The sequence below is a fragment of the Salvelinus alpinus genome, chromosome 15, assembly GCF_045679555.1.
Source record: "Salvelinus alpinus chromosome 15, SLU_Salpinus.1, whole genome shotgun sequence".
NCBI classification, from domain to species: domain Eukaryota; kingdom Metazoa; phylum Chordata; class Actinopteri; order Salmoniformes; family Salmonidae; genus Salvelinus; species Salvelinus alpinus.
The window spans coordinates 10,023,568-10,036,885 of record NC_092100.1 but is presented as its reverse complement, the minus strand read 5'-3'; the positions used below and the strand labels follow the sequence as shown (position 1 = coordinate 10,036,885).

At 40.2% G+C, this 13,318-nt stretch overlaps 1 protein-coding gene across 1 annotated transcript; it reads right to left on the bottom strand.

Moving 5' to 3' along the window:
- Window positions 1-3,273: 3,273 nt before the first annotated feature.
- On the bottom strand, window positions 3,274-12,724 carry LOC139539462 (serine-rich adhesin for platelets-like). The gene is made up of 8 exons (XM_071342435.1): window positions 12,136-12,724; window positions 11,792-11,867; window positions 11,433-11,551; window positions 11,114-11,150; window positions 10,573-10,982; window positions 5,510-9,143; window positions 5,256-5,343; window positions 3,274-4,913 (listed from the first exon to the last, which is right to left on the bottom strand). The coding sequence occupies exons 2-8, from the start codon at window positions 11,792-11,794 to the stop codon at window positions 4,735-4,737; spliced, it is 4,470 nt and encodes a 1,489-aa protein (XP_071198536.1). The 5' UTR covers window positions 11,795-11,867; window positions 12,136-12,724; the 3' UTR covers window positions 3,274-4,734.
- Between the last annotated feature and the right edge of the window lie 594 nt (window positions 12,725-13,318).

Below are 13,318 nucleotides of genomic sequence, written 5' to 3'. Positions count from 1 at the left end.
TTCTCATGCCGAAACCGGATTAGATACATACCAGTAGTTAAATGACAAAAATTATTATATTCGCAATGTCATTCAGCAAAAAACAAATAAACAAAACATAAATAGCCACTACAATTTAGAAACATGATTTTGTCATCAGTTCAGTACCATTTGTTTGAATTTGTGGACCCACGACTAAAGGTTATCGATGTTAGCTAGTTGCTAGCGACGCTAGTCAGCATAGGCTGTTACATGATAAGAAGTTCGCGTTAGGGAATTAGCTACCCATTAGCCAGCCTAACAAACTGTCAAATCCAATGGAAACCGATGCAACCCTGCTGGCAAATAAGGGCTAGCTAGATGACCAGTGGTGACAGTGAGGTCCCTATGAGTTTCAAGGCTTTAATAAGTGCTATCGTGCAGAAATAGCGTATAAAATACTGGTTGATGAGCTAGCTAAATTAGCTAGCAAGACAGATATGACCGTTAACAGCGTGCACGCCCAAATGCATGACGACACATTGTATCTAAGTGAAGAAGTCATGCAGGATAAGATCGCCCCACCAAGCTAGATAGTAGAGGGGTACAACAACGCCGGTACACAGATGCATAGCTCATACAATTATATTTTGTTCCAGTCAATGACTACATGTTGAAAAATAAATACCTGCGTCAAATATATGGCATCGCATGCTAGTGCATAGCTGGCATGGATTAAACAAAAAACACGGTGACCACTAGATGTCCTCGTATACCCACATTTAGATCAAATGTACTTGATTTTTCATCAGTACTGTGTGAATGACAAGCCCCCTGAATCTAGTTGAATAATCTTTATACTCAGCAGGTAGAGGCCTAGGTACTTCAAATCAGTGCTTAATTTGAGCCGGATCATGCCAGAACAGGATCCGGCACCTTTCCGTTCTGGACTGTGATATATATATATATATAGTATGGTGGTATATAGTATGATGATATATAGTGTGGTGGTATATAGTGTGGTGGTATATATTATGGTGATATATATATATAGTATGGTGATATATATATAGTATGGTGCTATAAATAGTATGGTGATATATATATATAGTATGGTGATATATAGTATGGTGATATATAGTATGGTGGTATATAGTATGGTGATATATAGTGTGGTGGTATATAGTATGGTGATATATATATATAGTATGGTGATATATAGTATGGTGATATATATATAGTATGGTGATATATATATATAGTATAGTGATATATATATATATAGAATAGTGATATATGGAGTCCTTTTCTCCTTTAATCTCCACTACGACCGAACATCCAGAGAAAACGCCATATACTGTTTGGCCTTGGCCAGGTTAGTCCAACTTTAAATGACAGTGATTTACAGGTGAAATGCTTACTTATGGCTTGGGGTTAGAAGCTGTTATTGGTTTACCCTAACAAGTCCTGAAACAAATCATGAGCCAACTATCATGCTTAGAAGGTATATAGTGTCAGTATGGGGAGAGGATAGGATGTAAGGGAGCTTCATTAATGTATTGAGGCCATCACATATACAGTATTTCACAATGATAGACCACACATTTGGTCTCCTAACCTTGTTCTGGTTGATTGACTCTCTAACAGTGCCTTCACACAGAGACCATGGCTGCAGCAGCTGAATGTAGCACGGACTCTGGCCAGGAGGAGTGCTCAGCACATTGGGTAGACACCAGGATCCTGGTCATTAGGCAGATTAAACATACTGAAACAAGGAGGGACAACCTGGACTTGTCCAAAAAGGAACTCTTATTTAAGTTTTCTGTTCGGGAAAAACATATATATATTTTTTTACGTTTTCCATTGTGTGCCCTCATGAACACGACCCAGAGATCAACTGCACTAACTGGTACCTCACAAAGTACCTGTATTGTCACTAACAAGGGAGGAAAATACAGTGAACAAGATGAGACTTTGGAACAGATGATGCCTGAAACAATGCGGATTACGAAGAATTTAGTTCCTTTTGATGAGGCTTATAGATATAGTCAATACTGTGTTTGATTTGTGTGTAGACAGTTTATAACGGCAGGCAGTGGATTCTCAGTCATTCGTATTCTCAAGTAACAAAAATGTATCATATTTCACTGGCTATTTGTAGTAGCCGAATGTGAATGGAATTATTATTGTTCTAGTCTTTATTCTAGAATCATTCAGTTGAATGAATGTATGTGGTTGTACTGTATGTGATTGTAAGTGTTTGACATGGGTCAAATTGAGGCTCCAAACCCCCCCACTTAACACTAGTTTTTGTCCATAGAAATCCTCACTTGCTGATGAAGATCTATAGTGGTTGAAATCAATGTAAAATACACAGTATGAACACTGCTGCCTTAAAACTCTTTTATTCAAATCAAATTTGTCACATACACATGGTTAGCAGATGTTAATGCGAGTGTAGCGAAATGCTTGTGCTTCTAGTTCCGACAATGCAGTATTAACCAACGAGTAATCTAACCTAATTAGATTATTCCACAACTACTACCTTATACACACAAGTGTAAAGGGATAAAGAATATGCACATAAAGATATATGAATGAGTGATGGTACAGAACGGCATAGGCAAGATGCAGTAGATGGTATCGAGTACAGTATATACATATGAGATGAGTAATGTAGGGTATGTAAACATAAAAGTGGCAAAGTTTAAAGTGGCTAGTGATACATGTATTACATAAATATGGCAAGATGCAGTAGATGATATAGAGTACAGTATATACATATGAGATGAGTAATGTAGGGTATGTAAACATTATATTAAGTGGCATTGTTTAAAGTGGCTAGTGATACATTTTTACATCAATTTCCATTATTAAAGTGAGCTGGAGTTGAGTCAGTATGTTGGCAGCAGCCACTCAATGTTAGTGGTGGTTTTTTAACAGTCTAATGGCCTTGAGATAGAAGCTGTTTTTCAGTCTCTCGGTCCCTGCTTTGATGCACCTGTACTGACCTCGCCTTCTGGATGATAGCGGGGTGAACAGGCAGTGGCTCGGGTGGTTGTTGTCCTTGATGATCTTTATGGCCTTCCTGTGACATCGGGTGGTGTAGGTGTCCTGGAGGGCAGGTAGTTTGCCCCCGGTGATGCGGATTAAGATGTGGATTATAATTGCTTATATAAATGAGTCTGTGCAGTGTCAAAATAATACATCTGTTACATAAGGGGGAAAAAATGCTATTTTGGGAGAAAAAAAATACCACAAAAGACATGAAATAATGGCATTATGGGAAAATAATACATACTTTATTTCACATAGAGTATTTGACAAATTCTTTATTTACGTTACAAAGCTGACAACTACTGTAACGATGTGTTAGCACAGCATGTGTCATCATTCCCCTGCAGTGTGTGGATTTACACAGCAACATAGCAGACAACTTAAATAGTTTATTTTTATTTCACCTTTATTTCACTAGACAAGTCAGTTAAGAACAAATTCTTATTTACAATGATGGCCAAACCCGGACGACGCTGGGCCAATTATGCGGCACCCTACGGGACTCCCAATCACTTGGAGTGGGAAGGATACAAAATCCAATATCACACACTTCTTCCTTGGTATTCTGAGAACTGTCAGATAGCTGTGAGAGCTATGAGTGGATCGTGGACCCATGCATAAATGATAACTTTGCTGTAACTCAGTGGGGCAAGTAGAACATCCGGGTTAGTGTATGTGCATTATCTTGTCAGTTGATTGTCTTTGTCTCAAAGCCTTTCCATTTCTGGGGTATTGAAGAAGCTTCTGATCTCAAACTTCTTGATAGGTAAGAAACACTTGGTTAGTGTATGTGCCTTAACCAATGGGTTGTCAGGTGAATGTTGAAGATGCTTCTTGGAGGTGATCTAATGATGTCATTGAATTGCTGTCATTGAGTTGCTCACTGGACAAGACAATTATTCACTGAAAATTAAATCTGTCTTTCATTTCACTTATGTTGATATTTGATTGGCTATTTGCTGTCTTTTGAAAATACAAAAATAAATATAACTGTTTTATGAAGCACTTGTAGACATTCATTGTTTTCAAAATCATATTTTCAGCAGAACAGATACATACTTTTACAATATGACATCAAATAAAATAAAAATCAAGTAAGTGATATGTAAATGATTGGCAGAAGGCTCCAACCACCCAAGTCATAGACTGTTCACTCTGCTACCACACGGCAAGCGATACGGGAGCACCAAGTCTGGGACAAAAGGCTCCTTAACAGCTTCTACCCCCAAGCCATAAGACTGTTTAACGTTAATTAAATGGCTACCTGCACTATTTGCATTGAACCCCTTTGTTATTGATGTATTTTTCTAATTGTTTTCCACTGACTCTCTTGAATTGGCTCGATGCACACTCACTACACTCTACCCACACATTCACTGTGACACTGACCGACTTTCACACTAGCTGCTGCTACTGTGTTTATTATCTATCCTGATTGCCTAGTCACTTTTACCCTTACCTACATGTACATACTGTATTACCTCAACTACCTCGGACCCATGCACATTGACTCAGTACTGGTACTCCTTGTATATAGCCTTGTTATTGTGTTACTATTTAGAAAATATTTTCTTACTTTTTAACTCTTCATTGTTGGGAATGGGCTCGTAATAAAGCATCTCACAGTAAAGTCTACACCTGTTGTTTTCGGCGTATGTGACCAATATGATTCGATTTTGATTTGAACAAATGAATGCTCTTGTTGTTTTAATGAGGAATTTAATGAAATAATTTGCTTTTCCTTGAAGATTTGAATGGGCTGGAAAAGCCTTTCGTGATGGCTCTACACAATCTGGTGAAAAGGGAGGGTTTGCGACTCTTCTCTTCAAGTGGGAAGGACGATGCAATATCATAATTTCCCTCTGGAGCAAAGAAGCCATGAGAATTTGTCATCGACTCTGCAAAGAAAGACCATCCAGTATGTCATCAATTACAATTTTTAGTCATTTAGCAGATGCTCTTATCCAGAGCGACTTACAGAAGCAATTAGGATTACGTGCCTTGCTCAAGAGCACATTGACAGATTTTGCATAGTGAGCTCAGGGATTCTGAACCAGCAACCTATCGGTTACTGGCCCAACCTCTTAACCCACTAGGCTACCACCCAGCCCGCAGTACAGTATGTCATAGGTAACAACTCAGAGGAGAGTACAATGTCTTTCCAAATGAATTAGTTGAACGGTAAAGTAATAATATCTTAGTCTTGACTGAGCAGCAGCCTAAACAACAGCAGGGCTTACCTGTAAAGTACACAGTAGGGGAAGTGTTCTGAGGCTGGTACTCCAGAGACTCTTGAGGACAGAGGTTCTTACTAACTTTCTTGGAACCCTGGTTGGTGGGAAAAGGCACAGTGAAACAAACTGGAAAATGTTCGATATCTTAAAGTACAGCATATCAATTGCAAAGAAGCAGTGCAATGCCATGACCCAAAGAATCATATATCTCATAAAGGTCAACAGCAGTGTTATTCATGAAAGATGTATGTGTACTATACCTTTGTGTTAAAGGTGAGGACCTGCTCTCCAGTACTGCTGGTGGTATCCCTTGCCAAATCAAACACGCCATCTACAATGTCACTGGTGGCCACGCTGGTAGTGGACTCAAAATAACATTTAGCAGTGGCTTTGGTGATCATTTGAAGAATGACCATACAAGTAGAAGTCTTTGGATCGTTCTGTACTGAAACATCAAAGTTTATATTTTCATACTCATCTGACCACTGTTTTAGGAAGCCCTTCACTATCTCTTCAGCAAATATCTGGAGAAGATGGGAGGAGAGCTTCTTGGATATGGCACATTGTTCCTTTCCCCATTTCAGCCTTGAAAGAATGGAGTCTGAAACACTTTTGGCTGCTTCCAATGTTAAGACATGTGGAGTGCTGTGGCTGTCCTGAATGGCTATCACTTTATCTACCAATTCATGACTGAAAATGTGGATGGTCCAAGTGGAAATTATTTTTCTCAATTTCCTAACAGCAGAACGGAGGTCGTTAAGATGAGAAGCACCCTGTCCATTTTCCTGTGTGTTCTCAACACTTTCCACCATAATGTTCACTACCACCCCAGCAGCTTGCCTGACTTTGTCCACAAAGGTTAGAGGAAGTAAGTCCTCTGTGTGAATGAAGTCCTCAATGATTGTGTTTCTTACAATGGGAAAGTCAATCTGAGCAGGAAACTCAGTGGGTATGGGAGTCCCGGGTAAAGCAAAGTGCCATTGCGACTGCCTTGATTTTGAAGTAGGTGTTGGAGAGATGGAGGAGCGTGAAGAAGAGGGCTTTCTTGTCTTTTGGCTGGCAGCACTCCTACAACGGATCATGCCATTATCCTCCAGCATGGATCCTGAGAGCTCAGTGGTTTTAGGTAGTAATTTATGCGGAATGTCCACACAGGCATCTTTTCCACCAGATGTAACACTGCTCTGGTTGACCTCAAGATGGCCGAGATTAGCTCTCAGTGATGCAGAACTGCTTTGATATGTAAACATTTTGATTGAATCAAGAGTTGTGTCTGATCTTTGAAGATCTTTTCTGATAATCTCCTTAATCTTACTTTGCAGACTGTGGTAGATGTTACGAGCAACAGACCAGATCCTTTTCTCAGAAACCTGTCCAGTGGTGAGCAGGGAGGTTCCAGATACCATGTCAGATGAATGGGTGGTCTGGGTGAGCTCCTGCTGGTCTTTCACCATGGTTTGTATAATATCAGTAGATGTGGTGGATGTAGATACAGACTGATCTGTTGTACCTTCCTCCACAATGTTAAATGATCTAGAGAGGACCTCACTCACTCCTTTCTCAGCTTTGGTTTGGAACTCATGACTAGAGAGTTTCTGGAGGCTCTTTGTTGAAAGACTATGGGAAGATGCAATGCCTTTGGAGGCAGCCGTGCTGCAATCTAGACTTACTGGAGAGGTTCGCTCAGGAGAATCTTGGAGACGTTCAAACATGTCTTCACATGGTGTTGGGGACCTTGACCAGGAGATGTTATTCAGCTGAGACAGAACACCACCTACCAACACGTTGACCTCAAGGGACATATCAGATATTTTCTTTCCTACTGTGGAGAAGCAAGGTGCATTTGATGTCTGATCCTCGCATGAGGTCAAGATTGTTGAAATGACCTCTTTGGTACTATTGGTCAGTAGAGCCTCGTCTGTTTCAGTCCAGAGAAGTTTTGAACTCTCGCTGACACCCCTGTGTAGAGCCACTTCAAGGTTCAAACTGGGCAAGTGAGGCACACTCTTACTAGCTTGCCTCAAGTCCTGGCTTGCCAAACAAATGTGCTCCTTAGTCCCAAGATGTTCAGAGTCCTCTGTGGGTATATGACTGGACATTCTGCTCAGCATGTCTGACCTCCGCTGGTGAATGGTGAAGTCCTTTAATGTCTTCTTAATATTGTTATATAAACTAGTGGTAGCTGACCAGATCCTGCTCTGTAGCTTTTGTGCTTTTTCCTGGAGGTCAGGTTCTCTCTCCTCTACTTCTGCAGGTTGCGCCAAGCTCTGCAGGTCTTCCACAAATGTGTCAATGATGCCAAAGGCAGCAGAATCTGCACAAATATCCTTTGACCATGTGTACCGGTTTTGAATGGAACCAGACCTGGTCGCTACAGAATAAGCAGGCTTTGCACTAGTTAAGCTACTGGTGGACTTTTCAACTAGGAACTCACTCACTGCTTGAGTGGCGTTTCTCTTGAATTCCTCACTTGAGAGTTTTTTCATGCAATTTAACAGACTGGTCAAAGAAGCTGTGGCATTACTTCTGCTGTCCTCAATTTGAGAGGGGAACTCACATACTATTGATGATGAGGCCCTGGAATGGGAGATATCCCCAAGCTGAGCCAGAACACCTTCTACAAATTGTTGTCTCTCAATAGAGAAGTCTGATCCTTTTTCTCCAACAGTGTACAGGGGGTCCTCCTTTGACATCTCAGTGTTGTACAAGACCAGAAGCTCTGAGATGACTTCTTTGGTGCAAGTTGTCAGAAGGAGCTTGCTTTCTTCTGAGTCAGTTTGTGCCCAAATAAGTTTTGAGCTCTCACTTAGGCCTCTTTGTAAAGTAACTTCACCAGTGGACTCTGGCAACTGAGGCTCACTCTTACTGGGCCTATATTTCATGTCTAAGCAAGGAAGTGGAACTGTCTCCTTAAACTGAGCATTTGTGATGTTGTCATCAGATGTGACAATGCTCTTTAAGGCACATCGCTGAAGCTTGCCGAAATAATCTTTCAAGTTGTTTTGGATGCTGTGGTAGATATGAGCAGCAGCAGACCAGGCACTCTTCTGTTGCGGACTCTCTTCAGATTCAGCCAAGGACTTCATATTTGACACGAAAGTCTTAACAACTACTGACGCTGCTGAGCCCACTGGGTGAATTGACTCTGTCTTTACAATGCCAGACAATGTTTGACCTGATATAGCACCTGTTAACTCAGACTGAACGACTGAACTAGGAAAGCTCAAACTACTGACTTTTTTGGCAAGAACTCCACTCACTGCTTGCATTGCTGATGTTAGAAACAGCCGGCTGGAGAGTTTTTGGATGCTCCTAGATGTGAGCGTGCAGGAGGAACCAGATTCACTAATATTGTAGCTGCTCTCGTATTTCCTTATCAGGGCATCAAGATCGTCAATGAAGCCAACATGCGATGCCAAAAACGTGATCTTGTCCTTCAGAACTTCCAGCAAACTCTGTTCGTTCTCGTCAACAAAAGCCACCTTTGTGTCAGAGATGGTGCTCATGACTTGCCCTGTTAGACTCTTGCTCTCTTGGTCAACTTTTTCAAGTTTAGCAGCCAGCTCTCTCACCATGCTTTCAGTCACCTTGTTCTCCGAGTCTCCCCTTCTTCCAGATGTCACTAGAGAGGTTTGACTTGCGGAGGCACTCTTAACGACCAGTGATACGGCCGACTTGACATCTTTAGCCAACTCTGCCATTACAGCAGGGATTAGCATCATAGAGCCTGCACTTCCAGATGGAGAATCGGACATGCATGCAAGTTTGGAGAGAGAACCTTGCAGGCTGTCCTGCACACAGGTGACGAGGGTGTCCTCTGAGAGACCTAAAAGGACATGTAGAGACTCAGAGTTGGTTGTTTTCTTCTGCACCTCAGACAGAGAGGTTTGAGACCTTGAACAAAAAACAGATATCATCAAAGTCAAACAAATAATATGTAAGGCTGTGATGCACGTTCAGTGTGTCAAATACATCTGCACCATTGAAAACAATGAGGAAAACACTGCTGTTTCTCTGAGAAAAAACCTTAGTGTGATGTCAGCCTAACTGCTTAATTTCTAAAGCCCAATAAAATGTTTTTTGTAAAAGTAATTTGTATTGAAACTGGCCTGTAGATATCTATCTATCCTGGCAATATCTATCCTCTGCTAAATCCAAATTGCTATAAACTTCAAATACTGTAACTTCTAATAACTTCAAGGACAATCGTAAATACCAGGCAGTTTGAAGAAATGTTAAATGGAAATGTCTAAATGTTTCAACTTCATATTCATCATCTCCAGCACCACCCCAACATCAGCATATGTGAAAAATTGGCATTTCTATGTTTTGTAGTACAAAAGAAAGAGGAAGATAAGTGTTTTCTATGACATCATCAACCAATTAGTAGGCTATGCCTACTCATAATTGGTTAAAATCACACGATGCACACTGATGATGTCATTAGAATCTAGAGCTGAGCATTTAACCAACATTTTTGTTATTTTTCGGTTTTTAAACAAATAATTGACCGACGTCGGCTCAATTATTTGAATTCCATATATCTAATTTTTTTCTTCTTCTGTGAGCTCGATGCTCAGTTTCTGTAGAGATAAATCAGATCAAGCACGAACTATGCAATGTAGTAGGGAGTTGTAGTTTCCAACAGGCCAATATTCTACATAGTTTAGAACAGAAAATATGGTCATTCATTCCCATAATCCATTGCACGCCCGCTTATTTGTCCACTATGTGTGGAGCAGATACGGAGACCTCATTGACTGAGACGAGAGAATGCATGAGAGCGATAAAAAGCAGTTGCTTTGCGAGGTTTCTCTACCTGGAAATACATGATCTAAGTGATTGATAATTGGTATTCAGCAGTCATAAAAGTATGCCTTATTTACTTAGAAGAACTACTAAAATAGTGATTTTGTCAGACAGCATAGGCAGCAGCTCTATAGAGATGAGTTGATGACTTGGAATGAAATAATAAAGTAGGAAAGTAAATGATGGTTAATAAGTGATAAGCAGTAATGGGCAGTCACTACCCAAATGGGACTTTTATTAATATTTTTATTCTGTGTTGTTACAGCATTCAACCCACATAATCCATAGTGCATTCAATATCTCAAAAAATTATTGAAATCGAAAACCGTGATTATTTTTTCAATATTTGAATCGAAACCAAATCAACCTCAAAAAGCACTAATCTCTCAGCACTATTGGAAACAGTTACGTTCCTCTATCTTTTTTTACTACAAAGCAGGGAAATGTGTAATTTTCACATATGGTGATGCTGGAGATGAATATGAAGTTGTTAAATTTCCCTTTAAGAACATACCTCATGGCCCCCTTGGGCAGGTAGCTTCCACTGCCCAGACTGCCCATCTCCTTAGTCAGGTAAAACTCCTTGAACTTAAGTTGTTGTGATTCCTGCTCTTCTTCCTCTTTTTGCTCCATACAGTTGGAGGAAGGGTAGGGAGTCGGGATGCGAAAGCTATTGTAAGACTTTCGACTGCCTGGCCTCTTAGGTACACCAGCCTCAGTAAATCTCACGCGGGACTTGGTGTTAGCCTTATCGTCTAACAGGCTGGTGAGTGACGCTGTGAGAGATCTCTGTGACAATTGAGAGGAGGCAGCATCTTGGATGCCCAGTAGTTCGTAAAGACCTGGGATGATGATCTGCATCAGCTTGTCCGATAAAAACTGGTCAATCCTCAGACACAAGCCGGCAAGCTGTTGTTTTGTCAGCTGTATTCCAGAAACAGAAGAAGTGTTTTAAAATGTTGCATAGTGCATCTTTCAAAAGCTTATGAACAAGGTTAAACATTAGGCAGAGTTTTCATGGTAATCTGATTAAATTGTCAGTAACATGATCTTACCGGGTCAAACATGCCCTCACGAATCCCCCTCCATTGCCTGAAAACAATATTGTTAGAAATGTTGTCATATCAGGATGCCTTAGAAATGTTGTCATATCAGGATGCCTTAGAAATGTTGTCATATCAGGATGCGTGGCAGAATTGTTTTTATTTAAATATTTGCCTGACGGTGAAGTTATACTTGCTTTGTGTCAGTTGTTTTGGCAAAATTGCAATGTGACAACTTTTCTAGCACTGAACATTTTTTTCCAATTAATCAGTTTCTAATTTGATCCTATTTCCTTGAAGGAGTGATAGTACCAAAGAAAACAGAACATACTTCTCAGTTAGGTTTTGAAGGAAGTCCATAAGTGTCAGATCTTCCACACTGTTGAGCTTCCCCTCTTCTGTGGTTTCCATCACTGAGGTTGCTCTGCTCCTGGCAGAATTGCTCTGCTCCTGGTAGAAATTTAATTATATTGCAAATAATCAAACTTAATATACAACAAATATCATACTGAAATAATGATTAACTGTTAAAGGGTGGAGGAGCATTGGCAACGTTGGACCAATTAAACAACTGCAACACAACAGAGATGGTTGTGGTACTTCAACATTTCCAATGATAGCATCACTATAACATTTTATTGAATTAATGTTGAAATATGAAATGACGGTCAACTCAAAAGGTCAACTTACCATCTCATTGACAGCTTCAGAGGGCAGGAGGTCATCCACCACACAGACAGGCAGGTCTAGAGACTGGGACAAGGCTCTATGGTCATAACCAGGAGAGAATGGAAACAACATCAGAGCAATCCCAATGGCAGAATCTAACCACTGTCTTCATGTCAAAGACTCACTTAGTAGTTAATACATGGCCACAAATAAAGAGGGGTTCAAATAGATCTGCTGGGGACTTGACCCTTCAAATGACTCCAAGAATGATGCCTGACCTGCCCCATAACAAGTTCTCTCTTATTAGTCTCTCTCTCTTAATCTCCACACAACAATCTAACTGGACAGAGTGTGAGTGGCCTTACCTGACTGTCTCAGTGTCAGAAACATCATAGAACAATAAGACTATGTCTTCCAGGGACGTCTCAGCTACAGCAGAGGGGGCAAAGTCCGGGATGATCTCTCAAGCTGAAACAAAGTGACTGTATGTGAACCGAACCATTTCCCACTGGGCAAAAACTGGTTGAATCAACGTTGTTTCCACATCATTTCAACCCCCAAAAAGCTATGTGATGATATTTAATCAACCTAGAAAACGAATTGGATTTGCAAAAAGTAATCAACTTGAAAGGCATTTAGTCTTTTCTTCACCCAACTTTTAACCTAAATCCAGTGACATGGTGAAACGTTTTGTTGATTTTACATTGAATTCACGTTAGTTAACAACAACCAAACTTTAAATCAAAACCAGATGTTAAACTGACGTCTGTGCCCAGTGGGTTATGTTGATGGATCCGATCAATTACCTTAGTTCTGCTGGTATTATTAGCTGCATGAAAATACATCTGTGGAGTACAAATATTAGCTGCTTTCTGAAGGACAGCCAAGCTGATAGACAACATGGAACCTCCAGATAATTATGACATCATTGGAACACATGCACGTGTCACAAACACTTTGTCACTATAAAAAAAGCAGTGTAGCAGTGCTGCCCAAGCTGGGGGGGTGGGACAATTTTATTAGGCTTTTATTCAGATTCACCAAAAATGCTCTACTTGAAGTCAATGAGTAAACAAGCCTCAGCAATGTAGACACATCCCACTGGGCACACCATGTCATTTCAACGTGGAAATGTGGGTAATATTTGGTTGAGATGTTGATCAATGAGATTTTAACCTTTATTCATCCACTCAAAAAGATAATGAGAAGTTTGGGAATTAAACAATGTGTTATCACTGTGCGTTCAACCATCTAAAAGCACAACCAAATTCCAATGGAAAAACAATGTCTGATTTCTGGTTTAGTTATCATCTAAATGTGTTATCACAGCGCTTTGAACCATTTAAATGCACAACAAAGTTCAAATGGAAATACAATGTCAGATATTTTGTATTTATACAACAACTTAAATGTGTTATCAATGTGCTTTGTCTAATAGCACAACCAAATGACCTGGATTGTAGTTGAGATTACATTAAAAGAGCATGGTGCAAGTGATCAATGCTGTTTGAGATTCTGCGAAGATTATTATAGCAATTGGGAAGATTT

What these genes read in the sequence shown, in the direction of transcription:
- LOC139539462 (XM_071342435.1), bottom strand. An exon ending in CTGCCCAAGGGGGCCATGAG is followed by an intron (nt 9,144 to 10,572) that starts GTATGTTCTTAA and finishes TTTTTGTTCAAG; the next exon opens with GTCTCAAACCTCTCTGTCTG. An exon ending in TCCTCACCTTTAACACAAAG is followed by an intron (nt 5,344 to 5,509) that starts GTATAGTACACA and finishes CCCACCAACCAG; the next exon opens with GGTTCCAAGAAAGTTAGTAA.